This window comes from Caretta caretta, chromosome 1 (genome assembly GCF_965140235.1).
Source record: "Caretta caretta isolate rCarCar2 chromosome 1, rCarCar1.hap1, whole genome shotgun sequence".
Lineage (NCBI taxonomy): Eukaryota > Metazoa > Chordata > Testudines > Cheloniidae > Caretta > Caretta caretta.
This window is the reverse complement of record NC_134206.1, coordinates 262,471,178-262,498,084: the sequence shown is the minus strand read 5'-3', so window position 1 is coordinate 262,498,084 and position 26,907 is coordinate 262,471,178. Positions and strand designations below refer to the sequence as shown.

Below are 26,907 nucleotides of genomic sequence, written 5' to 3'. Positions count from 1 at the left end.
CAGCAAGATTTCTGCCTGTAACAGCTTTTTGCAGGGTGGATGAATTTATTCCTCGAGAGAAGTGCAATAGACAGGGAGGTCACACAGATGGATGACAGTGTGCAGCTCTCTGCTTATTCTCCATCCTATCATTTGGCCAGTCACAGATGGAAATGGGCTTTTAGGACATACACTGACATTCAAAAGTGCAAAAGGAGACAAGGCTGTGTACTGACAATTGGAATGCAGATGCCCTTGAGAGTAGAGGATGGTGTAGTGAAGGCAAGTTGACAGCTTTTCTGGAGTCACACAGCCCCACCTTCGTTCCACCTCTTGCATGCAGAAAGTGGGTTGTGATCGAAATATCAATACAGCATTTCAGAGCAGCAATATCCATCAGAGAATCTTTATTTGCAATTTTATATTTTCACAAGAACCAAAAAGTCCTACTTTAAATTTCTTCAGCCATCCATGAAATGATTGGGCAGAAAAAGCCAACTGAGCAGTTACCTTCAAAAATAAATACAAGTGAAATCTGAACCAAAGAGCTAGGGAATTTGGAAACCACACAGCAGCAAGCTGAGCTGCACTCCCTGTTCAGTGTCAGTGAACTAGTACAGGTACAAAAAAGAAGCTATGGTTACATTTGATCAGACATTTATGTTCAACAGCCATGGAATTGCACTTTTATGAATATGTCAGAGCCAAGTCCACTGGGTGTACGTGCAGCTGTTTCAGTGTTGCTGCATCTCCTTCATTCTGTTCAGGGCACTGCCAGCGTGGAACCATTCTATTTGTGTCTCATTGAAGGTGTGGTTCAGCAGGATCGTTTCCTGATTCCCATTGGGATGCTTGATGATGCATTTCAGGGGCTATAGAGGGGAGAGGAGGGAAGCAAAAGAGTGGAGTTTACGTTTTCTCCTTTCATGGAACAACGTTTGTAAGAGACAATGCAGGATGCTCACCAGAAAGTCTTTCACCCTACCCAGTTAACAGGAATCACTTAAAGGAGCACACTGAGCCCCTGATGTAGAGGAGTGAGTGACCCCTTCTGTTTAACACAATTTCTAATCCAGGGGTCCTTGAACTCAAGTGCCCTATAGACACTGCCTCGTCCTCTGCAATCAGGAAGCTCGATTCTCCCATTCGCAATTCCTTAACACTCCAGTGGCAGCTACAGCAATCTGTTACAGGGAATAGCAATAACTGAAGTAATTTATTTTTACCTCATCTTCAATGGAGAGAGGCAGCAGGAATTGAGGCCAACACCATGCAGTGAGTCAGGTCTCTGAACCATCAGCAAGTCTAGAATACTGGACTAGACTACATGGGACCATTCAGATCTGGTTGGCAATTCCTATGTTTGTAAGTACTCCATTCAGAACACTAGGCCTGGCTTCCATCACTCCCTTTAAAGACAGGGGTTCTCAAACTTCATTGCACATGACCCCCTTCTGACAACAATTACTACACAACCCCAAGATGGGGGACAGAAGCCTGAGCCCACCTGAGCCCCTCCACCCCAGGAGTGAGGTCCTGTAACCTGAGCCCCATCACTCAGGGCTGAAGCAAAAACCCAAGGGTTTCAGCCCTGGTAATGGGGCTTGGGCCCCCACAAGCCTAAGTCAGCCCTGGCAACCCCATTAAAATGGGGCTGTTACCCACTTCGGAGTCGCAATCCACAGTTTGAGAACTGCTGCTCTAGGAGCAGAGTTAGTCATAACCCTCCCTCTCCCTAGAAATCTCTCTGATCCCTGGGAGTGAGCCCAGTGGAAGCAAAATGCAGCTTATTGCTGCAATAGGAAATCCAACCAGTTACCTTTCCAGGTGCAAAATCTGCCAGACCCACAATGCTCAGCTTGTCCACAGGATGAATCTTGTTGTAGTCAGCTGGGTCAGCAAACGTTAGAGGCAGCAGGCCTTGCTTCTTGAGGTTGGTTTCTGTAAATAAAACAGCAAGGGTTCACCACCCACCACAAGGGGTATAGGACAGTTTAGTGAGCCTGGCATGGGGGATAAACAACACACCACATTTAATAGGTACTGCAGCATAATATACTGACAATGCAATGGCTGTATCTCAGACAATGGTAGCTCCGTAGCTAGTGCTCATTTTATCCAGCAGCTCTCACCTTTGAGCAATGAAACGAAGGATAGTAGTCTGCTGACAAGCATCAGGAAGGTATCTTCCTCATTTCCTCCTTCCACCCAACAGTGTTGGCAAGTAGACAAGGAGGAGCATTGTTAGTTGGAAGGGAAGTTTGCTAGGAATGTGATGGATAAGCTCAGAATCACAGAGGTATAAGAACATCCACCATACTGTTTGGTATTTGAATATCAAATCAGCAGCTGTCGTGTTTCTACAGTGCCTTGCACAATGCGGCTGGAGCCCCTAGGCGCAACAACAGTATAAATAAATATTGGTACTAAGTATATAAGGACTTTCAGATCTTGTGAGTAATGAGATTTTGCAGATGTTTCCACCACAACATAAAGTTGTTTGACCATGGAATGCCTGGTTCACATTTGGAGGCCTTGGTGTATCTATTACAGCTGATGAAACAGGACATCGATCCTTCTGTAATTTTGCCCCAAACTATGCTTAACTTTTCTAGGGGCAGTATAGTAACATTTTATCTGGTCTTTCAGAGTACTGTCACAGATCTGAGATCCAGCACACACTGAACTTTCAAACATGGCTGAAGTGTAAAGAAGCTGGGGAGGGAAGAATCCAGACACACACCCAACTCTGTTCCATTGCAGATCCTACTGAAAAAGCTGAGACTGTTTAAGGCACATTTTCAAAACACAGATGGAAACCACAGACACAGGTGGAGTTTCAATGGTACACAACTTTCTGAAAGATTGCATTATATCTACCACTACTGGCTTAGTAACTCCCACTCCTCAGACAGACAATTGCAAAAGATCTAAAAGTCACTGTCTGCTATCCCACCTCACCCCCTGCACACCTTTGTTGCTTTGAGTCTGCAGAGCAGTTAAGCACGTGGCATGTGTTTCTTACATACCACCTCTAAGAAGAGTACTTCTAATGGCTTTTCAGGCATGAAAAATTGATAGGAATGCAATAACTTAGAGACTTTATAGTAAGATGGATGGTTTGTAAGATTTTTGGGGTCATCTTTATCCCTGTTGGGAGTGGACTTCAATGGAGCTTCCCCAGGGAGAAGCTTGTTCCTGTGTATGTAGGGATTCATAGATTAAGGCCAGAAGGGACCATTAAGTCATCTAGTCTGACCTCCTGTATAGCACAAGCCACAGAATTTCACCTAATTACTCCAGGATTGAGCCCCAGGACTTGTATTTGGTCAAAGCACAACTGACAAAAAAGCATCCACTCTTGAAGACATCAACAGATGAAGAATCCGCCACATCCCTTGGTAGTTTGTTCCAGTGGTTAATCCTCACCATTAAAAGTTGTGCCTTTCTTAGTTTGATCAGCTTCCAGCCATTGATTCTTAAGCCTTTCTCTGCTGGATTAGTCTTTTAGTATGTGATATTTTTTCCTCATGAAGGTACTTACACACTTGTCAAATCACTTCAGTCCTTGTTTGAGTAAGCTAAACAGATTGAAAAACACCGTAGGTAAGACAAAGAGCTTAATCTTTCGGTCATAGCTCTTTCAACATCCTCTTAAAAATGGTAACTTCTGGAATAATGCATAAAGCTCTGAAGTGGTCTCAGCAGTGCGGCAAAATAAAGCCTATACAGAGATAAATCACCTCCCTACTCCTACTGCCCTGTTTATACAGCAAGGGTCACATTAGCTCTTTTTGCCCCAGCATGGCACTGGTTGCTCCTGGGACTACTGAAACATTGGAGTGATGAAAAGGAGGTGTTCTGATTTGCCTCTGGATACAGAAATTGGGTTCAAGAATACAACACTCCCTCCAATCAAGTAGATGTTTGGAAAAAACAAGGAGTCTGGTGGCACCTTAAAGACTAACGGATTTATTTGGGCATAAGCTTTTGTGGGCTAGAACCCACTTCATTGGATGCATGGAGTGAAAATTTCAGATGCAGACATTATTATACTGACACATGAAGAGAAGGGAGTTACCTCACAAGTGGAGAACCAGTGCTGACAGGGCCAATTTGATCAGGGTGGATGTAGTCCACTCCCAAGAATAGATGAGGAGGTGTCAATTCCAGGAGAGGCGAAGCTGCTTTTGTAATGAGCCAGCCACTCCCAGTCCCTATTCAGGCCCAAATTAATGGTGTTAAATTTGCAAATGAATTTTAGTTCTGCTGTTTCTCTTGGAAGTCTGTTTCTGAAGTTTTTTTGTTCAAGTATAGCTACTTTTAAAGCTGTTATAGAATGTCCAGGGAGATTGAAGTGTTCTCCTACTGGCTTTTGCGTGTTACCATTCCTGATGTCCGATTTATGTCCATTTATCCTTTTACGTAGGGACTGTCCGGTTTGACCGATGTACATTGCAGCGGGGCATTGCTGGCACAAGATGGCATATATAACATTAGTAGACATGCAGGTGAATGAGCCCCTGATGGCATGGCTGATGTGGTTGGGTCCTCTGACGGTGTCGCTAGAGTAGATATGGGGACAGAGTAGGCAACGAGGTTTGCTACAGGGATTGGTTCCTGGGTTAATGTTTCTGTGGTGTGGTGTGTAGTTGCTGGTGAGTATTTGCTTCAGGCTGGGGGGCTGTCTGTAAGCGAGGAGTGGCCTGTCTCCCAAGGTCTGTGTGCAAGGTTCCCTCGCTTACAGATTGCTTCAGGTTGCGAGGCTAATACCTGGCTTCGGCTTTTAGGCATTACTGGAATAAAATACTGCTACTGCTAATAGAAAAAAGCAACACTAAGCATGTGCTAAGCATCAGGTGTTAACTGCTGGCTGGACACCAGACTAGATGGACAATAGATTTGCTCCAGCAGATCCTGTTCTCTTTCCTGCTCCCAGTGCTGAGCACAGCAAGGAAATGGGTCTTCCAAGCCATAAGGAAACCTCCTTATACACCACACAGTATCCAGGTGCTGGTGGTGATACTCACCATGAATCCTGGCAAAGCTCTTTGTGATGATGGCTCTGCCTCCCAGGTGACGTGGTTCCAATGCTGCATGTTCCCGACTCGATCCCTCACCATAGTTTTCATCCCCAACAACCACCCATTTGATGCCATTTTTCTGTGACCAAAAGCAATGCAAATAATTTTATATTACACATAGAAATTATGTTGAGAGCATTCAGGTTGCAAAGCCAAGCACTCAGAAGTTAAGATATGCCAAAATAAAGGTTACTTGTGCGTGGTCACACTCCTTTTCCATTCCTTAGTGCTCTATGGATTAAGAAAATCTGCTGAGGAGTGTCCCCCAGAGGACTCCTCTGACTCCCACATCGATCTCTCCCATCCTATTAAGAGCTATATAAAGAGCTAGGTATTGTCATCCTTTGCCATGGAGGACTGACTGGACAATGGATTTTGGAGACCCTGGACATTGCTCAGCTTCTAGGGTGGAGTTTCAACCACAAGTCTTCCTGACTAGTCCCCCAATGCCATTGGCTATCCTGTGGCAGCCACCTTGCCAGCAGAGGCCACAAAAGGTAGACATGGCACATTCCTGGAACTGCTCCTGAGAGCCATGATTCTTCTGGCAGATGGGAAGTTAACCCATGGGCACTTGTCAAGCTGTGGGGATAGGGTGGTAAGGGCATTTTCTCTAACAGTTTCCCTCATCCTCAAGTTCAGCAAGGAGTTTTCAAAGAATGGAGGGGGCAAAACGTTTGATATTTAGAAAATTATCAGATTGATCACACAGATGGAACACTCTCCAATGAAGAAGTTCCACCATGGCTTGAAGACACAACTGCGCTCATAAGGGCAGCAGGGACTTGAGCAGCATTTCCAGTGTCTCCCTTCAGGATGAGAGCTCTGGGTAGAGAAACTCTGGGGCACTAGGTATTCTCTCCTTCAGGGAGGGAGAAGACAATGGTAGTTACCCCACACAATCTAGCTAGAGTGGATCCCTGGAGTGCCCAAACACTGAGAGGACTAGTAAAGAGCCAATTTAAGTGGTGAGGTATGGTGTGACCTCTACTGCAGAACAGCATGAAGCATAGCACCCTATCTGTAGCTTTTCAAGCCAAACAGCTAGTCAAAGTTTGGGAGCTGGAGATGTTCCCGTTGGGAGCGGAAATTGGGGATAGTCTGGTATTTCTTTGATATAGTTTTGTACAGTCTTTATAGTGTCCCGTGTCTCTGAATGCAGAGGGAATCAAGCAGCAGGAAACACCTTCTTTTGCTCACCACACCAAGAACGCTTGTTCAGCTTGTGCCCCTTACACAAAAGCTTCTCCCTAGGTTTCTTCCAGGGCCAGGGCCAGTGCTTTCAGCTGCTCTTTCCAGTTGGCTGTTTCTGCCCTGACTCTTCTGCCTTCACATGCCTGCACTACTCCTCAAACCCCCTCCACCCACTCAGTCCATAAGCAGTCACCAGTACCTCTCACCAGAACACATCCAAATACCCTCTGACGTTAGGAGAGGTGGATGTAAGGTAGGAACTCTCACCTTGTAGTAGCGGGCTGTGTCTGGGACTGGCCCAAACTCCTGGGTTAATGCATTCCGCACTGAGTTGGCTTTGCCATTCTCAGTATTGATGGCGCCGATCAGCAGGTTGTTGGAGATATTGTCCAGGTGGCCACGGAATTTGAGCCAGGGACCAGCTGCAGAGATGTGGTCGGTAGTACATTTCCCTTTCACCTGGAGTGCAGCAAAAGAAACGAGATGAGAGAAAGTCTTTTCTCACTCAGGGAAGGATGCTGTAAGGACCGACTTTGCATTTCTGGAGCACTTTTCATTCTGAAGGATCCTAAAGCCCTTTAGAAGCCATGTATGTGGGGATGTCACACCTGATATGGAATCACAGCCATCTCTGGGACAAAATGCAGCAATCATTCTGCATCTGCAATGGAGGGGAAGGGAAGAAGAACATCTCTATTTGAAACTGCTGGAAGAATTTTAGAAAGGTAGAATTCCAAATTGGAATTGAGCCATGACACCTGACCCAACCACTTTTTCACACTTCACACAAAAGTGGGTTCATTAGGAACCAAAAAAGCAATCAAGTTCTCGGTGTTACATTTCATCCAAAAGGCAGCACAGTGCCCCTTAACTTCATAGTGGGGCACTGGTTCAGTAAGGAATTAGAAGGAAGAGTGCCCACCTACTGAGTGACCAACCCCACTTTCCACAGCACCTGTTTTTTCTATGAAGGTCTCCAATCCAAGTACTGAAATGGTCCAACCCTTCTTGGCTTGTGAGGATAGAGCTCACAACTCTGAGATAGATTGTTAATATCGCTGCTGGTCTCAAACTGCCAGTGTCAGTCAAAGGAACCCTTCACGATTCAGATTTATAAGGGCTAGCATCAGAAAGCTCTGGGATGATACAAGAACAGCACAACCTGGTGGTAGCACTTTACACCACAACACTGGCCATCAAGGAACCCAACATTCACTTCCTGCACCAATGGGAATTGGGAACATGCTCTAGGAGGAGTGCACAAATCGTAAAGGACTGCATTTCAGAACTCCCCTCGCTAATTGGGGGCATTCACACAGATTTCATTTCTCTCTTCCTTTAGAGAAATCATGAAAAGCTCCATCTGTCACGCCCTATTAAAATATAGGTGCAGTGTTTTGCTATTGTTAAGGGACTTCCACCCATGACATGCAGGACAAGAAAAGCAAAAATACAAATAAAGTGTTTGTGGCGGGGAGGGGAGGAAGTTCCTGAGGCATAAAAACTTCTCCCAGAAAGGAACGACAGGAAAGATGGAATGTGCTACAGAAATGCCCTCCTTAGCTTTCTGCGGCAGGATATTACTGGTGCAAACAGAGGAGAGATTCAGAAGAGGATCAGACACTTCTCTGACTAGTAAATAAAAGTGACACTAGCTGAGGTAGGCTAATAAATCACAAGGCCTGCAAAGCCTTATGCTTCAGGATATGAACTGAGCAGCTACCAGTCAAGAAGACATCTCCACCCCATGGTTATGCAGCTAAATGTATTATGGGCAGTATGACTTCCTCTAAGGTAACCTTACAAAACTATCAGAGGGTTGGGGGAGGGAGAAAGGAAACAACACAAATAAAACAAATCACTCACCCACCCTTTCTGTGATGGAGTGAACACCTGCTTTATACACTTGTCAAAATGGCTAAACCGGGTGGGTCATTAGAACCTTGCACAGCTTCTCTACCCAAGTCAGGTCACCCAAATCCAACAGTTGCTTTATTGATTTCTTCTAGAACTACCTGGAGTCCTTTCAGATCTGAGCCCCAATCTACCTCCCATTTCTGACCTTGATGAGGATCAGCATGTCTTCCAGATCCTTGCCATCCCACTTATCAAATGGCTCAAGCAACTGCAGGCGCTGGCTGGTGAGGCTTACATCTACATGCTGCCCACTGCTATCTTTGGGGGGGTGCTGATAGGTGTCCTGGCCTGGGTCAAACTCCTGTAAGGGAAGAAAGATCGAGAGTTCACTACTATTCTATTCAACCACACTCACAACAGCATTTGAAACAAAAAGAAGCCAAGTTCTTGTATTCACATAAGGCCAGAACTTGTGTTTCAATAATGGGAATAAAGGGGTTGTTTGTATATGAGAGGTCTTCCATGAGCAACACCCAGTTTTCTTCCTCTGTGCCACCCTCTACTCCCACAGCAGCGTGGTCCTCACCCCAGTAACCCCCAAACTACATCTAATCAAGCAGTAATATACATTTTCACTGATGTTACATGCCTCCCTTCATCCCCACTTGCTGGAAAGTCAATCTACAAGACAAATGTTACCAGTGTGGGCAGCTCATCTGCATCAGGTGCTTCTAGTTTAAACTTCTTCCCATCGGCTCCTGTCAGGAAGTCTGTCTCAGGGTTAAATTTCAGGGTGCCAGCAATAGCCAGGGCTGTGACAATCTGAGAAAGTATACAATCCATCTTAAAAGTACGTTTTGCTCACTTAATCTCTCTGATTTTAAAGTCTTACCCCCAACTCTGCCACAAATTAAAGTCTCAGACCCAGATGTCATGGTGCTTCCAAGACTAGCAATAGGGGCGGTGCCTGCAAGGGGATGGGAACTCAAATGTATTTGTCTTGTGTTTCACAGTGAAATGAAATCAGGCCAAGACAAATTAGTTTTGGGGCTACTGAAGAGATTGGAGTTAAGGGACAAACAAGTTTAATTGAACAATGTAGTTATGAGGCAGAGTAGGAAGTTACCACCCTTGAATTACAGCAAGATTTAGAATCTGTTTGGGAATTTTGTAGATGGTCCAAGAATTGATCTTGATAGCTCTTTGGGCAACCAGACTATTGATTTCTCAGTGAGCATTTTATACTGAGAGAATCAAAGGCAAAGTTTACAATGGCCTTCAGGGGCCTCTTCTCACATCCCATAGCATTTGGAACATGGTCAAGTCCAGTCCATATCAGGGCTGCCAATTTCTCTTCCCACCCCCACCCAGAAAGCAGGACCTTCTCTAAGGACAATGTAGGCCCAGGAACTGAATTCCCACAGTCATTCCACTGGTCCAGCTCCCTCCTGCCAGCCAGTGTACTGTACCTCTGGAGAGGTCACAAATGCATGCGTCTCTGGGTTAGCATCATTGCGGCCTGTGAAGTTTCTGTTATAGGATGTAACAATTGTGTTCTTCTCTCCTTTCTTGATGTCTTTCCTACAAAGAAATGCAGAGAAACAAATGTGCTTTGCTAACTCCACCAGATGGTATGTTGCTTCTAGAGATTCTTCTAGAATCAGCAAGATGTTAAAGATCCCCTTAGTCTGGCTTTTGTGGCATCTTCCAGGTGGAAGAGATCACACAGCACTTTGAGAGAGAGATCAGGTCAGTGCTGTGACCTAACATTCCCTCTCAGGAGTATACGTTATAGTGTGCAACACTCAGTGAGCCGTTGCTGAGCAGGGATATTTGATATTTTATGGGAGGTTGAGCTCTCCACATCTCCGTGCTACTGAAATGATAGTCTAGCAGCACACAGTACCCAGAATGCGCCGCAACGCTACTCCAGCCCTTCGGAATGAAGATGTGAACACAAGACTCTCCAAACCCCTGTGCCACTGGCTCTTCCCACCTATACAACACAGGATCCAGGTCAAATGTCACCCTTTGGTTTTAAAAACCAAAAACCCAGCAGACCCTTAACTCTGTCCTCTCACACATACCTTTTCTCTTTATTCACCTCCTCTGCCCCTTCCTAAAATATGGCCACTCTTTGCAAGAGTCTTCCCCACTGCAGTTCCTAGTATCCCCCCCCCCACCTCATGTTAAATCTCAGCTGAAAAGGTCCCTTGCCTGTAACTCTTCCTTTCTCTTCTACTGATCATCTGTGGCCAAAATGCACCAGTTTATTCACTTGGTACTCTTAATATTGACAGCTTCTGCTATGCCAGTCAGTCTTATTGAGCGCTTCAGGGTACCAATTTGTATGAAAAGTGAGATATGAAATAAAGCTGTAGAAGGAATTTCCTTGTGTGCATTCCCCCTTACCTGTCCCACTGCCCAATGCACGGCCCACAGGCATTGGCAAGAACCAGCCCTCCAACATCCCGCAGGATTCCAGCCTGGGGGCAGGAAGGAAGAACAAAGTTACTCAGCAGAAAAAGCATCCCAGTTGTCTACATTCCTGCCTTTCAGTGTGCAGTCACCATGCTTCTGGCAGGAGAGACGTCACTAACTAGGGCACCTCAGCCTGAAGCCATTTATTTGCTTCCCCTTTCAATTTTTGTGTACTTCATTGGAGTCATTTTGAAACAAGGCGAGTTTAATCGAGGAAAGGCTGTAAATTAGTACTGGGGGAGGAGAGGTGGGCACTTGAATTGCTGCTGCCCATCCTGTACTGGTTTTAGAAGGTTTTGCCCACCAGTTCAGTACCTTGCATTAAGTACTAAGTTCACTTGACCAGGAGCCACCCCTTAACTGTCAGTACACTCCCTAGTTTCCAGACACAGGACACCTGGGAGCAAAGCATTTTACAGACACTGGGGGTGGGAAACAAGGGACCAGTTCAAAAGCCAGCGGTTGTGGGCAGAGTCGTTATGCAGAGGATTGGGATGCCCATTAAGAGATTGCAATGGGCAGTGTGAAGACTGAAGCGTTGGGAGAAGTATCAGGTGCGTGGAGTGGGGAGTTTACACATGGGTCTACACATTCAAAAATGAAGGCTGATGTGGCAGATTCACAAGTAGTCCCAGTTTGGATGGGACAGCCTTGGATTTTATTAAGCCGTGGAACTGGTCAGAACATGGGTTGTGCCCTCCCTCCCACCCCCACGCCATATCAGTCCCCCCTGCTCCCCCCAATCACAGCTTGTTCGGATGGAAAGTTTTCAGTCAGCCTTACTAAGCCGTCTTGGGGAGCTTTTATGCTGGGACTCAGGCAGCGGGAAGTGGCCGTGTGTCTGCAGCGTTGCCATCTCTCCTCGGGCAGCTCCAATCCCTGCTGGCTGCTTCAATTTCACACAGTTCCAGCCCTGCTGTTTTCAGCACAGGAGCACCATGCTGAGAGAGTGGGGTAGTGGCAGCTAGCCCATGCCCTAAAGCTAACCCCTGCAGATAGCTGGGAGCAGGAAAGGCAGCCAGCCCACCAGCGGGGCGATAGCAACAAGAGGGCTTCTAGAGATCAGCAAGGAGAGACTTTAAACTGCCTCCAGACCCTCAAATTCTTTGGAAAAAAGTTCTTCCTAGAAAACAGTTCAAAAGACTCATTCCTCTGACGGTTAAGTGCTGAAGGGATGGGGGCATGCATACTCACATAGCCATCTCTTTCAATGGTGGCTCGGATCTGCTCCGAGCCAGGTGTGACGGTGAACTGAGACTTGCATTTCAGCCCACGAGCTAGTGCCTGCTTTGCCACTGCAGCGGCGCGCCCCATATCCTCATAGCTTGAATTGGTGCAGCTGCCAATCAGACCTGTGTGGTTTTGATGGATAAACAGGAAGCAGTTATTTCACTACCAATTATAGGTTCCTTGCCTCCACACCTGCCCATCAGTGCAGAAAACACAGGGACACCAATCTAAAGCCCCAACAACATACAAAAACAAAAGAGCGAGGAGTGGTTTCACCTACCCCAAGTCTCCCAACCAATTTCTCTGGTTTTATAACACTTTAAAAAAGTCAGAGAGTTTAAAGCGAGGAAGGACCTGATCTCCTGTCTACCACGGGCCACAGAATTTTACTGTTACCACGTTACTGAGCCCAATAACTTGCATCTGACTAAAGCATAACTTCATCTCTTCATGGCGTCAAAACTAGAGAATCCGCCATATCCCTTGGGAGTGTGTTTCAAAGGTAATCACCCTCACTGCACCTTATTTCTAGTTTTAATTTGTGTGGCTTTAGCTCCCAGCCATAGGTTTTGTTATGCCTTTCCCCACTAGATTAGCGAGCCCTTTAGTATCCAGTATTTTCTCCCTGTGAAGGAAAGGATACACTAATCAAGTCACCTGTCAATTTTTTTTTTTTTAATATACTGAACAGATTGAGATCTTTAAATCTCACTATAAGGCATTTTCTCCTTGGGTCTTCCTTGATTCTCTTGAATCGTGTTTGTCTCTCTCCTGTTGCTATGTGAGAGAATCACATGAACACAGGAAACAGACTGTTACACCAGAGTGCTGTCAAAAGCACAAAGTAAACAAATTAGGGGAAATTTTCCCAGTCTCTCAATTTTAGATAACACCCCAGATCACTGTAACACTTCTCCAGACTGAAGTGTAATCTTCTGAGGTCCACAGTCTGAGTAACAGAAAAAACATCCAGTGTGTTACGATGTTGAAAATGAGAGTACAAGAATCCAGCTCTGCTTTACAGGCCAGCAGGTGTTAGAAAGCTCATGCTGAGCTGGGGCAATGACCAACTCTTGGAGCTCAGAGGAGAACAGGCTGTGGAAGGGCAAGTTTAAAGGAAAGACATGAAGTGGCTGGGAAAGTCAAGCAGGCCCAGACTGAATGGAGATGGCAAGCCACTTCCTCTTGAGGCAAGAGCAGTCAGTTAGCAAGGAAAAATGCAGACCAGGAAACAGGTTACTCACCAACTCTAATATCCACTGGCCAGCCCTCCTTTTCTGCCACAGTGCCAACATCTGCCACAGGGTGCGCCAGGTCTGGTGTGAAAGGCCCATTGATATGGGGTTTCAGCTTTAAGAAACAATGACAAGTAGCTGAGGAATTACACAAAGGCCAGAAAGGAAATGTTTAGCACATGGGCCCCCAACTCAATAAAATAAAATGTCTGTTTTACCCAATAATCAAAATAATTAATTTACTCTTGACCTGGAGAGTTTTTAAAATGGAGCTCTCCATTATGAGCACCTCAGTAACAGGAAGAGGTCAACAAATTGAAGAGCTCTCGCCTAAATTCCGGCGAAGGGAATACCTGAGGGCACAAGGAACTGAATTTACTAGGCAGACAGCTCTGGAGATTCAGTCAGGAGACAGGCTTTGGAATTTATTTATTTTTGTTTAAGAAAGAAAACTTTATAGCATCACCAAGACGGACACTTGCTTGAATTGAGTCATCACATGAGCATTTTGCTGTTAAGCCTCATCCTTGCTTCATCCACCTCCCCAACTGTCTGTCACCCTTGTTTGTCGGGTCATATCAAGCTCTTTGGGGCAGGCGCTGTGGTGTCTTTTTGTGTCAGCTATGAAGTGCCTATGATTCCGTAGAGCGCTATGAAGTATCCCATGTTAGACTCTTGTTCCTTCTTCATCCAGGGCAAAGTCATGTCTAAATGTTCAAGAAGAACGAGGTAGTGAACTGAGCCTCACCTCGCTGAGGTTAATTTCAACCAGCTGGTCATATTCGCAGCCAGCATCAGGCACCAAGTGTGCCTTGAATTCATCTGCCAAAGCAGCAATTTCTGAAATAAGAAAGGAAAACCGGAAAATGCAGAGGTCAGGAGAGGCTGTACACCTTTTCTCCTAAGGGAGACTGCCCACAGGCTATTCCCAATCCCACCATTAACCAGGTACACTACCTGCTGATCTCCCCTCCCGCACCACATAACCCAAGTGACCACCACTCAGTGAACATATTTGATCTGGCCTTCTACATTGCGCTTACCCTTGAACTCTCCTCATACACCTGGGATGGCGTGCCCACAATGCACCCTCTTACTGTACCAGTTAGCTGCACTTCCACCCAACCCCCATAGCAAGTAGCATGTGAAATAACAGGTTCCAGAAGAGTTTGACAGCAAGAGTCAATGGGGTAATCTGATGGGGGCCAAAAGCTTCTAACACTCCTGAATTCAGTCTTTCTGGGGGTGCTGATGAGGAGCACAAGAGATTTCCCGCTTCCCCCAAGGGTAAGCAAGTGTGCCATCTCTATGGTACTGTCTGCCATAGGCACCATCCCTGTGCAACATGGTAGAGCACCCAAAGCTAGGGTAGATGGGCACCCTGACACCAGCCTTCCCCAAGCCTCTTACCAGCTCGTCCAGTCTTGTTCAAGTATTTCTTCATCCGGTGGTTATATGGGAAAAGGGAGGTGGTGGCACCAATCTCCGCCCCCATGTTACAGATAGTTGCCATTCCTAGAGACGGGCCAGAGGAAAGACCCACAAACTAAGTGACCGAGGATCCAAAGGCATTCAGCTCTTCAAACAAAAGCAAATCTACGGTGGAGACAGCAAGGCCAGGACAAAATGGGGGGAGGTGGGCACAGGAAAATAAGTCCACATCAGCTCAGTCTAAGGTCCATTTGATCCAATATTCCATCTTGTTAATGCCAGATATTTCTGACCTTTTGAATGCACATGACTGTATAGAGCTTTTAGTGTGGCGATCAGGGCTGGGGCGTTCTAGAAGGTAAAATGCAGCCGATAGGAAACAACCGCTTAATATGGTTGTATCTGCTGAAGCCACCAGGCATATTTTGCAGCAGTCTCTTTACTACCTGCACAATACTAGGGGCAGGGTTCAAACTCCTCCCCAGCTGTACAGCATTTCTCTAGCCAGAGGAGCCAGTAGTTGACTGATCTTGTTGACTGAAAAATGACAAAGACTGATTTAAATGGAGTAAAAGTTATTCTTTCACTGACTGAGCATAGAAAGCCAGTATGTTCTTACGCCACTGGGATCAGCCATGAATTTCAAGAGCACAGTGGTGAAGTTTTAGGAGCATTTTAAATCTAGGTAAGAGTTTCATTATGCCAGTGCCACTTTTCACCTCCCCACAGGAAGGCCCAAAGCCTCTGTCTAGGGCTCTAGTCTAGACCAATCACCTTTCATCTCTCCCCCACTCCAGTTATCTTCACCCGCTCTTGTAAGAGGCCTTTCTTCAGCACCAGTGCATACACCAACACTCACTGTCAACCATCAGCTTCCCTTTCCTCCCTCTAGTTACACAGGCCTGATCAGCTTTCAAACCCAAGCACAGGAAGGTCAACCACCACCTGTATCCTGTTAGAACCATGAAGAAATCTCTCTCTCCCCCTCCTCCAAACATAGATGAGGCCCCTGCATCTTGCCAACTGTCCTGACTGGCCATTTAACAAGACTCCCCTGTTGCAGCCAGCCATTCTATGCTCCTGAATTGTAGGAGTCACAATTGAGTGATCACTCCTACCCTGGCGGAAGCTCTGGGCTTGTGCAGCATTCCCTCGCTATGCAGGCTGACAGAGCAAGAGATCAAAACTAGAGTCAGTGTCTCTGGGACACCAGTGCAGCACATTAACTACCAGGCCAGTTTCAGGGGTTGGGTTCTTTTAAAGAACTCCCATCACGTTCCTTTCCCACCCTCAGTCCACCAGCAGTCAATCCCCATGATCACCAGAACAGCAAACAGCATCAGTTTGCCCATTACTGTCCAGAGACCACAGCCTCCAGTAACAATCTACATCGCCAACAAATGAGATTGTGTTGCCTCACCGGTGCAGGAGATTGAGTCCACACCAGGCCCATGATACTCTATGATGGCACCTGTGCCACCTTTCACCGTGAGGATGCCGGCCACTTTCAGGATCACATCTTTAGGAGAGCTCCAGCCTGACAGCTCGCCAGTCAGTTTTATGCCAATAACCTAAGAAGCACCAACAAAAAGAGAAAGCTTGCTAAAATATGGAGATTTTATCTTCTGCTGGCTAAGCCAATGAGCATCTGCATGGATCCCTTTCCTCCTCACTTCCAAGTGACATCAGTGCCCAGAATCAGGGTGTGGGGCAAGGAAGGAAATCCTGAAGTATCAAAGCCATGCTCCAGGAAGCCTATATTGCCAGGAGGCCTGAATCCTTTTGCAAGGCTAATTAATGGGAAATTCCTGCTGATGAATCCTTTGAGGCACAAAAAAAAAAAAAAAAAAAAAAAAAAAAGGAACAATGCAGGGAGCGGAGACTCAGAGTTGTGAGTGAAGCATGGTTTAGTTGCTTCTGGACCAGTCTACTTTCCCAAGGCTATAGTGGCTCAAAGTGCCTCATCTACCTGGGAAATTCAAGCTCCCCTTTAACTTCTCATTATTCAGCCCCTCGCCCATTCAGAATTAACCCTTCCCCCACTGTCTAACCTTTGGGCATTTGAGCTCCCAGGGGATGCCTGCCATGACATCTACTGCATCGGCTCCGCCTACTCCTATGCAGATTCCACCCAGGCCTCCTCCATTGGGGGTGTGGGAATCTGTACCGATGAGCAAAACCCCAGGGTACGCGTAGTTCTCCAGGATGATCTGAAACAAACGTAAGTGGAGAAACAAAGAACAAGATGAAACTTAGTGAAAAGGAGAGCCAGGAGCAGAAGGAGCCTTGGATCAGATCAGTGATTTAATTTGTAGGTCGTGATCTCAAGACAGTCACTAGCTTATTTCAGGTGGCAAGCTCATTGTCATTCCAACTGCATCTCCCATTAAAGCAGATTTGCCCAGTCAACAACAAGTAGCCCTTCACCAGATGCCAGGAAGGGATCTAAACCAGTCCAGGCAGAGAGAGCAGCAGATATGAAACCAGTGATAATACAACATGGGACAGGGTTGTATGGGATCCACATAAAGTCAGAAGCTCTACACAGATAGGTGTCAGAGGCAGAATCTGTTTCATAAAAACCCAGCTAACCCGCTCAGGTGACCCAAATGACAGAAAACAAAGGTTCACGCATTAACCTGAGACCCTCATTCATCAGGCCTGGCAAGGCCTCCTCTCCATCAGGTCCAACAAAGGTTGCCCGGAGTGCACCTCAGTCATTGGGGATAGGGTGGCAAACAGGTCAGGGTTAGAACAAACACAACACCTAAACTACCCCTTTTCCTCCCAGGTTATACTTTCAATGCCTTTGGCACTGGGGTGAGAGGGGCAGACTCGCCTTGATCCCACCCAAGAAACTCTTGAGCTTTATCATCTGATGAATAAGCCAGAGCCCCTGCCCAATGCTACTAAGGAAAAAAAAAAAAATAAAGAACAGCACTCAGCACTGATATCCCCTTATGCCTGAAAACCCCAACCAAAGACAAACCCTACCCCAAGTGATGCTTTTACCCCAAAAGGGAGAAGTGCCAGAAACTCTGTAAAGGCCACTACCGCGATTACACACAAAGTGCTCAGATACTAGTGATGGTAGTAGAAAATACTACCATAGAGAGATGGTCACATGATAAGCGTTACCACATGGTCCCAGAGCAGTGGCAGAAGTGAGTTATTCCCACAGTTTCCTGTGTAGGCTCAGGTGACACTCCCCTTCCTCTTCTAGGCTGGCCCATTATGGGCTGAAGGTAACATATCATCTACAAGATGAGTTGCAAATGAAGAGACCTTTCAGGCACATCTTAAGTGCACTTGTCCCCAGACCGTCCAGTCAACTTCTTAGGTTTTACAATTGCACATTCCTCCCCCATCTCTTCCCTGTTTGTGTGGGACATTCACAAAATAAACAGGGGAAGCCAAGGGGAAGCCACAAAACAAAAGCATGGTCAAATACACAAAACAGACAAACTAAAAGCAACATGGGCTTTTCCCTCCAATCTCCTAATTACACCTATGGTAAGTATTACTTATAAAATAGGTTTAAAAGATTGCAAGAAACATGATTTTTTTAAAGTTGATTGTATTCTGTTAAGGATGCTAATGTGCTAATGGAACATGAGATTCTAGAAACAGTTTTTTGTTTAAAAAAAAAAAAAGGTACTTTCACCCTCAGTGGAGTTTACTTTTTGCATTTCACAAGGTCTGCATAGTGACTCTAGACTGGTTATTGCTTTGCTACTCTCAGGCAATAAGACAGTGCTACTGTGTTTGGGTATCTTCTCCCCCATTCCAACCCCTGTTTTTATTAAAACTAAGATCATAAATATGTCTGGTTTTAGATTTTAAAAATAGACACTCCCCTCCCCTAAAGGCAACTTACAATGGGCCTAAGCTACTTCACAGCATCACTTTAGTGCCCTAGCTAAACCAAATTAAGCTAGCCAATTAACCATTCAGATGAAAGGAGTGAAACTCTGCCCCTTCCCACTACAGTTAGTGCCAACAATAGGCCATCAAGCATCAGATTAGTTTGACCAGTGTAACCTTGGAGAAATGTAGTGGTCTAGGCCAGAGGTGCAAAGAGGTCACCTTGCAGGACAAACACAGCCAGTCTAGATTAAACACAGAGGGAGGGAAGGACGGAGGGAAGGAGAGAGAGGACACACGCCTTTCCTTAGAAGGAGAGATTCTTTTAGTACTTGACAGGTTTCAGAGTAGCAGCCGTGTTAGTCTGTATCCACAAAAAGAAAAGGAGGACTTGTGGCACCTTAGAGACTAACACATTTATTTGAGCATAAGCTTTCGTGAGCTACAGCTCACTTCATCGGATGCATGTAGTGAGCTGTAGCTCAGGAAAGCTTATGCTCAAATAAATTGGTTAGTCTCTAAGGTGCCACAAGTACTCCTGTTCTTTTTAGTACTTGCACTCACATTCTCACCCCACCATAAGGTGGCGAGCCATTTGCCATTCAAACACTGCAGTCAGGCACTCTTTACCTGGTGAATGATTCCTGATCCAGGTTTCCAGAACCCTACTCCATACTTGGCACCTGCTGTTGCTAAGAAGTTGTACACCTCCTGGTTAATGTCCTATTCACAGAGTTAAACAAAGCATTAGTAAGACATTACATTCAATTTGCTCCCCACAGAGCCAGAGTTCAGCCACCCACCAGCCCCATGACCTCCTGGACATTTTGTAGGCAGTGGAGGGGAGAATGAAGTTCAGCATCACTGACTTCCAGAAAATCATTTTAAGGCCAGAAGAGACCACAACCATCATCTAGTCTGATCTCCAGCACAACAGGCCATAGAATTTCACAGTGATCTCAGCACTGAACTCAACAACTTGCGACATCATTTAAGCGTCTCAAGACTGAATTAGAATTACTGTTTAAAGTTATCAAACAAAACCCACACTATTTATAAACCATCCTGCTTCCATTTCATGGACTTCTCTTTTGCTTCCTTGGTTCTTTGTTTTGTTTAGTGCTTTGATAAGCATGTTAGCCCCATTGTACAGATGGGGCAATGGAGTCAGAGAAGCTAAGTGACTAGCCCAAGGCCAGACATAGTTAGCTGTAGAGTGGGAAAGAGAACCCAAGTCTCCCATTCTACCAGCTATACAATGCTGCCTCTCACTGTGACATCACAATCATCTGTAGGATCACAACTATGAAGCCTTCCAGGACAATCACTTATTGTCACAAGCAGAAGACTGTATGATGTCCAGAGATGTTCTTGGCAAAGCAGCTGGAGAGTAGATACGATAAGGAATGGGAGTGGACGATAACTTGGAGACCCTGTTCTCATGCAAACACTTCAGAATAAGGGGGAGGTGAGGGGGGGGGACTATGTGGAGATAGAGGAATTGTCGCTACACAGAACATTTACTGAAGTTTCCCATGAGGCAGCGAGGGCTCTTTGAGCTTTGTTTGCACTGGGAGTCAGGTCACTTCACTCTGTTTATGCAGCTCTCTTCCCAAACGGAGCATGCTGATGTGCCAGGAGCAGATCCAAGCCACTCTCTGCCCTGCCAGCATTCATTCCATGCCAACTGGCAACATCAAGAGCGAAACCCAGTCAGAGGCAGGCAGGACCTTCACTTGCTTTAATCACTGAGCGGATGGGGAGGGAGGGAGTGCCCAGAGCTGAAGCAGAACTGCTATAAAGAATACAATCACACCACAGAAAACATGTTCGGTGCCCAGAGCAAGAGCAGCGGGAGGGCAAGGGGTGAAGGGAAGAAAGGGAACAAAAAGTCTAGTAAGAAGGCTCCAGATTCGGAACCTCTTGCACAACTCTCAAGCTTCCTGAGGCATAAAGCGTGGGACAAATACTCCTAATGAGGGGAAACTTGCTCCTGACCTCAGTTTCATGAGTGGCATAATTCACCTTACTATGATTTCCGGGCAGGCGGGGGGGAAGAAGAAGAAGAGGAGGGATTCACTTACTTGGGCCTGTATCTTGGGCTATACATTAAATTAGATGATTAAGCTACAGCTCATCCCATGTGTACAGGCTAAAACTAGAAAAGGAAAGGAGAGGAAAGGAAAGGTCCTGTAGGATTTCCACCCCAGAGAGCAACAAGGGAGAGCAACCCTTAGTTGATGTTCTGATCTCTGCTAGTTAACGCTTCTCCCCCACTGCTTGATAGACTGCTGTATATGTGGCCAGGCATATTCTGAAGGTTTTCACATCACCATGCTATGACACACCAGGTTTTGATCACTGCTGGAAGAAAATTTCTAGTGCTCTAGATGCATCTATTTTCACGTTTCACCCCTTTAAAATGGCCTCCCTCTTCCCCTACGCCCAGAATACACCTTTTGCCTTGGTTTCCAAAGCAGATTGACTAAGACTGTCTTTTCTCAACATCATGCTTCACCCTTTAAACGGTTTGTGATGAATTTGTCTAGTTCAGATATTAAGCTTCCTGGGGCTTGGACTTGTCACAACTTTGGTTTTGTACTGCACCATGTACATCTATGGTGCTATACAGTACATAATCTGGTGTGATTTCTGTTCCTTTGATTGTTCTCCTGAAAATCTGTTCTCTAGAGTGGACCAAGTGTTCCAAACATAGGAAAGAATTGTCTTATTTCATGGGTCTTGGTGCAATAATGACCTTAGCTCTCCGAAGATCCTTCTCAGACCCTAATTGGGCTTCAATGAGGTGATCACAGTGGATTGTGGAGGGCACTGCCACCCTGGGCAGGCCACTGCTGATGAACTGCAGCATTGCCATCTGAGCAGTCGCATCTTGCATGGCTACGCGGTCTGGCCGCAGGCGTAGATAGGTTTTGCCCCGCTCGATATCTTGTTTCACAGGGTCATCCAGGTGCCCATATACAATCTTCTCAGACAGGGTCAGGGGACGGTCTAGCCTGTGGGGAAGACAACAGGGAGGAATTTTAACAACATCGGCTCATGTTTTTCAACCCTTCTGCCCCATTTAAATGGGGGATCTTAAATGAACAAGGATACTCCTTTACATTTCCACACACATCATCCAGGAGAACCAGACTCCCAAGGCACGTTTTACACTATATACAGAGGGACCACTCACTCCTCCCACAACATTGAAGTGCAGTTACTTCTGACAGCTGGTTAAAAGCACCCAGACATGAAAAAATGCAGAGATCCTGGTTCAGTACTGACTCAGAAGGAAGAGCACTCTTTCAAGAGCCATCAGCACCCCTTCCTGAAGCATCCATATTTTCCCCCAGAAGTTTCCAAATGCACACTTTTGGGTGCAGTACAAGCAACAGTCATCCAACTCTGCTTAGCTTATGAGATCACAGTCCACAGTGGTGCCTAAGAAGTGGTGCAGTTGCAGGAAACTTTAAAAAACAAAACAAAAAACCACACATACACAGAACCCACACAAGTCATCAAATCTACATGTGCCAGGCCTCATCGTGAGTGAGGATCCATCAGCACTAGGAAACAAGTGGGGAGTTCAGGGCCTTTTCAGTCATTGGATTCCTCACAGATAATCTCAACAGAAACACCAATTAATGACAACGGTAATGTTTTCTGCGATGAACCTACTTGGCTACAATGGACTGAATTGAGATAGCCAACTCATTTCACAAAGGACTCAGAATAGCCATCACAAGGGCATGACTTTCAACCACTGCCAAGGTTGAGTCTGGAGTAAAACTGGTGACATTGAGGTCACACTAATCTCAGTGTCAGCAAACTAAGTTCAAAATTATGTATGCAAGGTATCCCTAGGCCTCTTTTTACTCTAGATATCTGGACACATGAATACAGAATGATAATTTCATTATGGAAACAAAGTGCAAAGAAGAGAAGGGACACTTTAAGTGTCTTACTCATACTGATCACTAACCTCATACTGTTTCCCATGAATACAAACAGACTAAGGTGTGATACACCAAGAGTCCCATCAGAAACCTGACATTAAGCAAAAAAAAAAATATGATAATCTCCACTAGCTGGTATGAAATCCAATGCTAATACTTTTACTTCTTCAGCATCTCCTCCACTGCAGTGGCCTGATTGTTTGTATATAAAACACTCCCCCCACTTCTCCTGTACCACACAGGAGCCATCAGCACATAGAATTTTCATTTTTCAATGTAACAGCACAGCCACTTAAAGCTGCTCTTTCCCCACTAGATTCTTCTTGTGCTACCACAACCCCTTGAAGTCTTCCTTTCCTTCCCTCATTGCGGTGGTAGGTTCTCCAAACAACCTCTCACTCTTACCTTTTATGGACGATATTGATGTTTTTCTCAAGCATTTCATAATTTATGTATTCATTAGGCTCAAAGTGGCTCATGGCCACCTTGGCCCTCTGGCACAGGACGGGAGCTACATGGTACCTTCGTACCCCTTTACTCAGGACTTGCTGAAAAAGGAAGAGACAAAGATTATATTAGTTATCTATCAAACATCTGCAGCAAAGTGATTGCCCACAAAAAACGGTAACAACGCGTGTTTTCCAGCTCCGATTTCTAGGACCCTAATTCTAAGAGATGAGCAACAAATGGATTAAACAGTTTTAGAAAATAAAGACCTAGCATGTCCAAATGTGCCCCCCACCCCCACGGCAGCGTTTGGGCTCCCATCCCCCCCGTCAGACCCATTTTGTCACAGTTATTTTAGTAAAAGTCAGGGACAGGTCGCAGGCTTCGTGAATTTTTGTTTATTGCCTGTGCCCTGTCCCTGACTTTTACTAAAAATAACCATGACAAAATCTTAACCTTACTCATGATTAGATGGCCATTGGCTGAGCTTTTCAAAGCTGCATAAGGAATATGGATGTCCAATTTACATGACAATTAATGGGAATTGGGTATCCAAATTTAGGCACCTGTTGTCAGAACTAGAAATCTGGCAACTTTCACCAGCATTGGTATCACGTAAAGAGGAGACAACAGCAAGGGCTGAAGCTGTAATAAACCCTCATCATTGTAATATCTGAGCATTTAATCTTACTCCTGGCATTCCCCTTTATCCTTAATTATTCATTCGTTAGTAGACTTTTTCGGTGAGGGGCAGAGAACTCCAAATCCCACCCCACCACCTTGTTTTTTTCTTCTCTGGTGTGTTCTTCACAAAATAATCTTGACACCAGCCTCTGAAATATTGACTAAAGAATTGTGAGTTAATGAGGTAAGATCATGACAATATTTGGATGCTCTGAATCTTATTTATATTGCCCTCTCAATATCAGATGTATGAAAAAGGTTCGAGAAATCTAGGAAGATTGGGATTGACATTTAAATCGGATGCATAGTCAGTTTTGTAATAGCAGCACTACCAACAACCTAAATTTGTCCTTTTATTAAAAAACATCTGTACTATCAGTTTTGCCATTTGGTGGGGGAGGGGATCCCAATCAAAGCTTCTAGGAACTACTGTAATACAAAAAATAAGTGTCTCAGATCGTTAAAGCACATGCCAGTTAGGAAACACTATAAACGGTACAAATGAGAACACTACTTCTAAAGGTGCAATCACAGAGCTATTCATTAAAATGAATCAGCTCCAACTCTTCTTTTTTGGTTAATAATTCACCACATTTTGGTGGATGTGGTTTAAGATTCAACCACAGACCAAAGCTCAAGTACTAGAGGTGAAACATTTCACTGTACCACTAACTTAGGCCTGGTCTACACTGGGGAGAAATGGCAGGGGGGACGGGGGGGGATTGACCTCAGATACACAACTTCAGCTACAAAAATAGCACAGCTGAAGTCGACGTATCTTAGATTGACTTACTTGCGTCCTTACGGCGTGGGGTCAGCTGCTGCCACTCCCCTGTTAACTCCGCTTGCCGTGGTGGAGTATAGGAGCCGACGGCAGAGTGATTGGGGATCAATTTATCGCGTCTACACTAGATGTGATAAATCGATCCCCAATAGATCGATCACTGCCCACTGATCCGGCGGGTAGCGTAGATGTATCCTAAGATCCCTGCTAACTCATTGTTCAAAGTGTACATGCTGATCTTTGATCAGCCACGTGACTTCCCCCAACTCCTTCAGCCCAGTTCAAGCTCACTTTTGTGTTACTGACTTGTCTGCACCCAAGGTATATCCACCTTATTGTGAAAGCCTCATGCTGTAGAGGAAGGATAAACCTCAAAGATTCCACTATCACTTTCCAAGCCCAAATTAGTAAAGGCATTTTACTATATACTGCAAGAACTCTCACCGTATTCACTGTCTCCACCCCTGTTTCTGGACTTCGGCCCAAGAACTCTTCTCTGAAGTCTTAATTAGTTTAACTCATCTTCATTCTCATGCAACTTGTGACGATTAATTTGGTTATGGGACCCTTGCCCTCCGTGGGACACCACAAACAAGAACTTGAAAAGGCCCTATGAGTTGGTAACAGGGCCTGAGAGGGAAAAAAAAAACAAAATCTCCTCCTACCCTCCTGTAACTTATGTCAAGGCTCCACTTCAACCCATGACAGTAGGTGATGGATCAAGGAGAATTGGGACTAATAGGTACAAGGAAGAATAAGACAAGTTACAGATTGGTGTGGAGGTGCTTTGTTGAGTAAACTCCACCCGCAAAAGCTCTGCTTTGTATTGGTGGAATGGGTCTACATTAGGCATTTTAATCCATTTAGCTCACTGTCTACATAAGGAATTGTCAACAGTGGAACTACAGTAACAGCCGTCATTTTTACACCGTGAACTGGTAACAGACCAAAGAACACTTCCTAAGCAGATTACGCCTGGAAATTAAAACAATGGTAACGTCTCCACAACAGTCTGCTCTTTCTGTTTGAGTGCAGACTTTGGTATGAACAAAATCTGAAGCAGGGCTCCCCTGCCCTCAGGTTTTGGGAAAGGGTCAAGACTGTCTCAGTATGAATCCTAAAAGCTTGGAAGTAAAAGAAACCATTTAAGTTTTTGCTTCAGTAGGATCTTACACTAAATTAACGGCAAAGAGTCCTAGGGAAGGTATAAATATTTGGATGGTAACTAAGGCCATCAATACTAGGCAGTAAAGCCTTACTTGAAGCCTGCCACAACCTCTTAGACTCACCAGTGGGGAGGAGAGAAATGGAAACATTTCAGAGATGAAAGTATTCCAGCCTGGGGAAGGTGCCAGTAAGACAAGGGAGAACAGGCTTCTAAGCCACTTCCATGTGGGCCATTTCTACACTCAGAACACTGTATAGTATGCTGGAATGCCTATATCAGCAAAGCAATCGTAGTGTGGATGCAGTAAATACTGACAAGCACAGCTTTGTTGGTATAGTTTATTCCACTCCCATCCCTAAGCAAAACAAGCTATACCAAGTAAAATTGGTGTTTTGCTACCACAACTGCATCTGCACTGGGGGCTTTTGCCATCAGAGCTGGGCTGGTCATGGATTCAGAACTCTTCACATCCTTAATCAACACAACAATGCTGGCAAAAGCCCCTAGTGTAGATGTAACCTTAGGTTTTAGTAAAGACAAGAGACATACCCAAGAAGAGAAATGTGAACTATTTCATCTTTTCCACAGATGAAGATGATTAACGTGACAGTGCTGATTTTAAATTCACTTCTCCGAAAGTTTCTCCCTACTACTGTTACAACAATTAACAATTAATAAACTCAAAAGAGTGATTTAATAAAATGGTGACAGCTCACCTTAGAAGCGGGGGAACTGAGGCACAGGTTAAGTGACTTGCCCGAGGTTATGCAATGACACAGTAGGGACGAGTACACACATCCTTATCTTCTGGACTATACGCTTCTAACAAGCAACACCTAAGATGAATATTTCTCTAATCTAGCAGTGGTTTTCTCTCCTATTTGCTTACTTTATACACAACTTGTTGTCCAATTCACTATCAGTTTCCTGTTTAGGTGGGTCTTTCACACAGAGGAAAAAAACACCTCACCCAGCCTTTGTACGCTCTTCAGCCTGACAGCCTTCACCTCCTGCAAGCCTCAAAGACCCCAACCCGTCAGAAGCTCACGGGTCCTGCTAAAACCTAATGTGCCCCCCTCAAGGCTCGTGGCCCACCTCCTCCTCCTCCAATAAGCCTTTGGAAGTTTATATAGGGCCCCACTCCCACCTTCACACTCTGGTGGGACTTTGAGGCTTCTGAGCCCCATCTTGAGGGCTTGTGACCTTCCCTGACCCTTAGCATGTCCTTCAGTGCCCTGACAGCTTCCAACCCCACTCCCGCCTTGAGCTACCTTTGACATTCCAAGGTGCAATCTAGACCAGAGAGGGGCTGTGTCACCACTGCCCTGCAACCTGGGTGCTCACAACACTTTGCTGCTTTAGCTCCCAACCTTGGCTCTTTATAAGCAGCCAAACAGCATGCAGGTCACACCCTGAGCATCTGTGTATAACCACAGTGCTCAGAGCAGCCGGACTAGCACAGCAGCCTGTCAGCAAACACCAGCCACACTCTGACTTCCAGACACCT

At 45.5% G+C, this 26,907-nt stretch overlaps 1 protein-coding gene across 1 annotated transcript in view; it reads right to left on the bottom strand.

Moving 5' to 3' along the window:
- Positions 1–369: 369 nt before the first annotated feature.
- Positions 370–26,907, bottom strand: part of ACO2 (aconitase 2) — a 31,011-nt gene continuing 4,473 nt past the window's right edge. The window contains exons 2-18 of the mRNA XM_048835161.2: positions 22,723–22,865; positions 21,114–21,372; positions 18,986–19,078; positions 16,543–16,701; positions 15,912–16,062; positions 14,471–14,575; positions 13,809–13,900; positions 13,070–13,175; positions 11,790–11,947; positions 10,527–10,600; positions 9,584–9,695; positions 8,814–8,936; positions 8,320–8,475; positions 6,525–6,716; positions 5,010–5,142; positions 1,799–1,920; positions 370–851 (exon numbers count right to left, since the gene is read on the bottom strand). Of these exons, the coding sequence (XP_048691118.2) occupies positions 714–851; positions 1,799–1,920; positions 5,010–5,142; positions 6,525–6,716; positions 8,320–8,475; positions 8,814–8,936; positions 9,584–9,695; positions 10,527–10,600; positions 11,790–11,947; positions 13,070–13,175; positions 13,809–13,900; positions 14,471–14,575; positions 15,912–16,062; positions 16,543–16,701; positions 18,986–19,078; positions 21,114–21,372; positions 22,723–22,865 (2,316 nt within the window). The 3' untranslated portion in view covers positions 370–713. The remainder of the gene's footprint in view (positions 852–1,798; positions 1,921–5,009; positions 5,143–6,524; positions 6,717–8,319; positions 8,476–8,813; positions 8,937–9,583; positions 9,696–10,526; positions 10,601–11,789; positions 11,948–13,069; positions 13,176–13,808; positions 13,901–14,470; positions 14,576–15,911; positions 16,063–16,542; positions 16,702–18,985; positions 19,079–21,113; positions 21,373–22,722; positions 22,866–26,907) is intronic.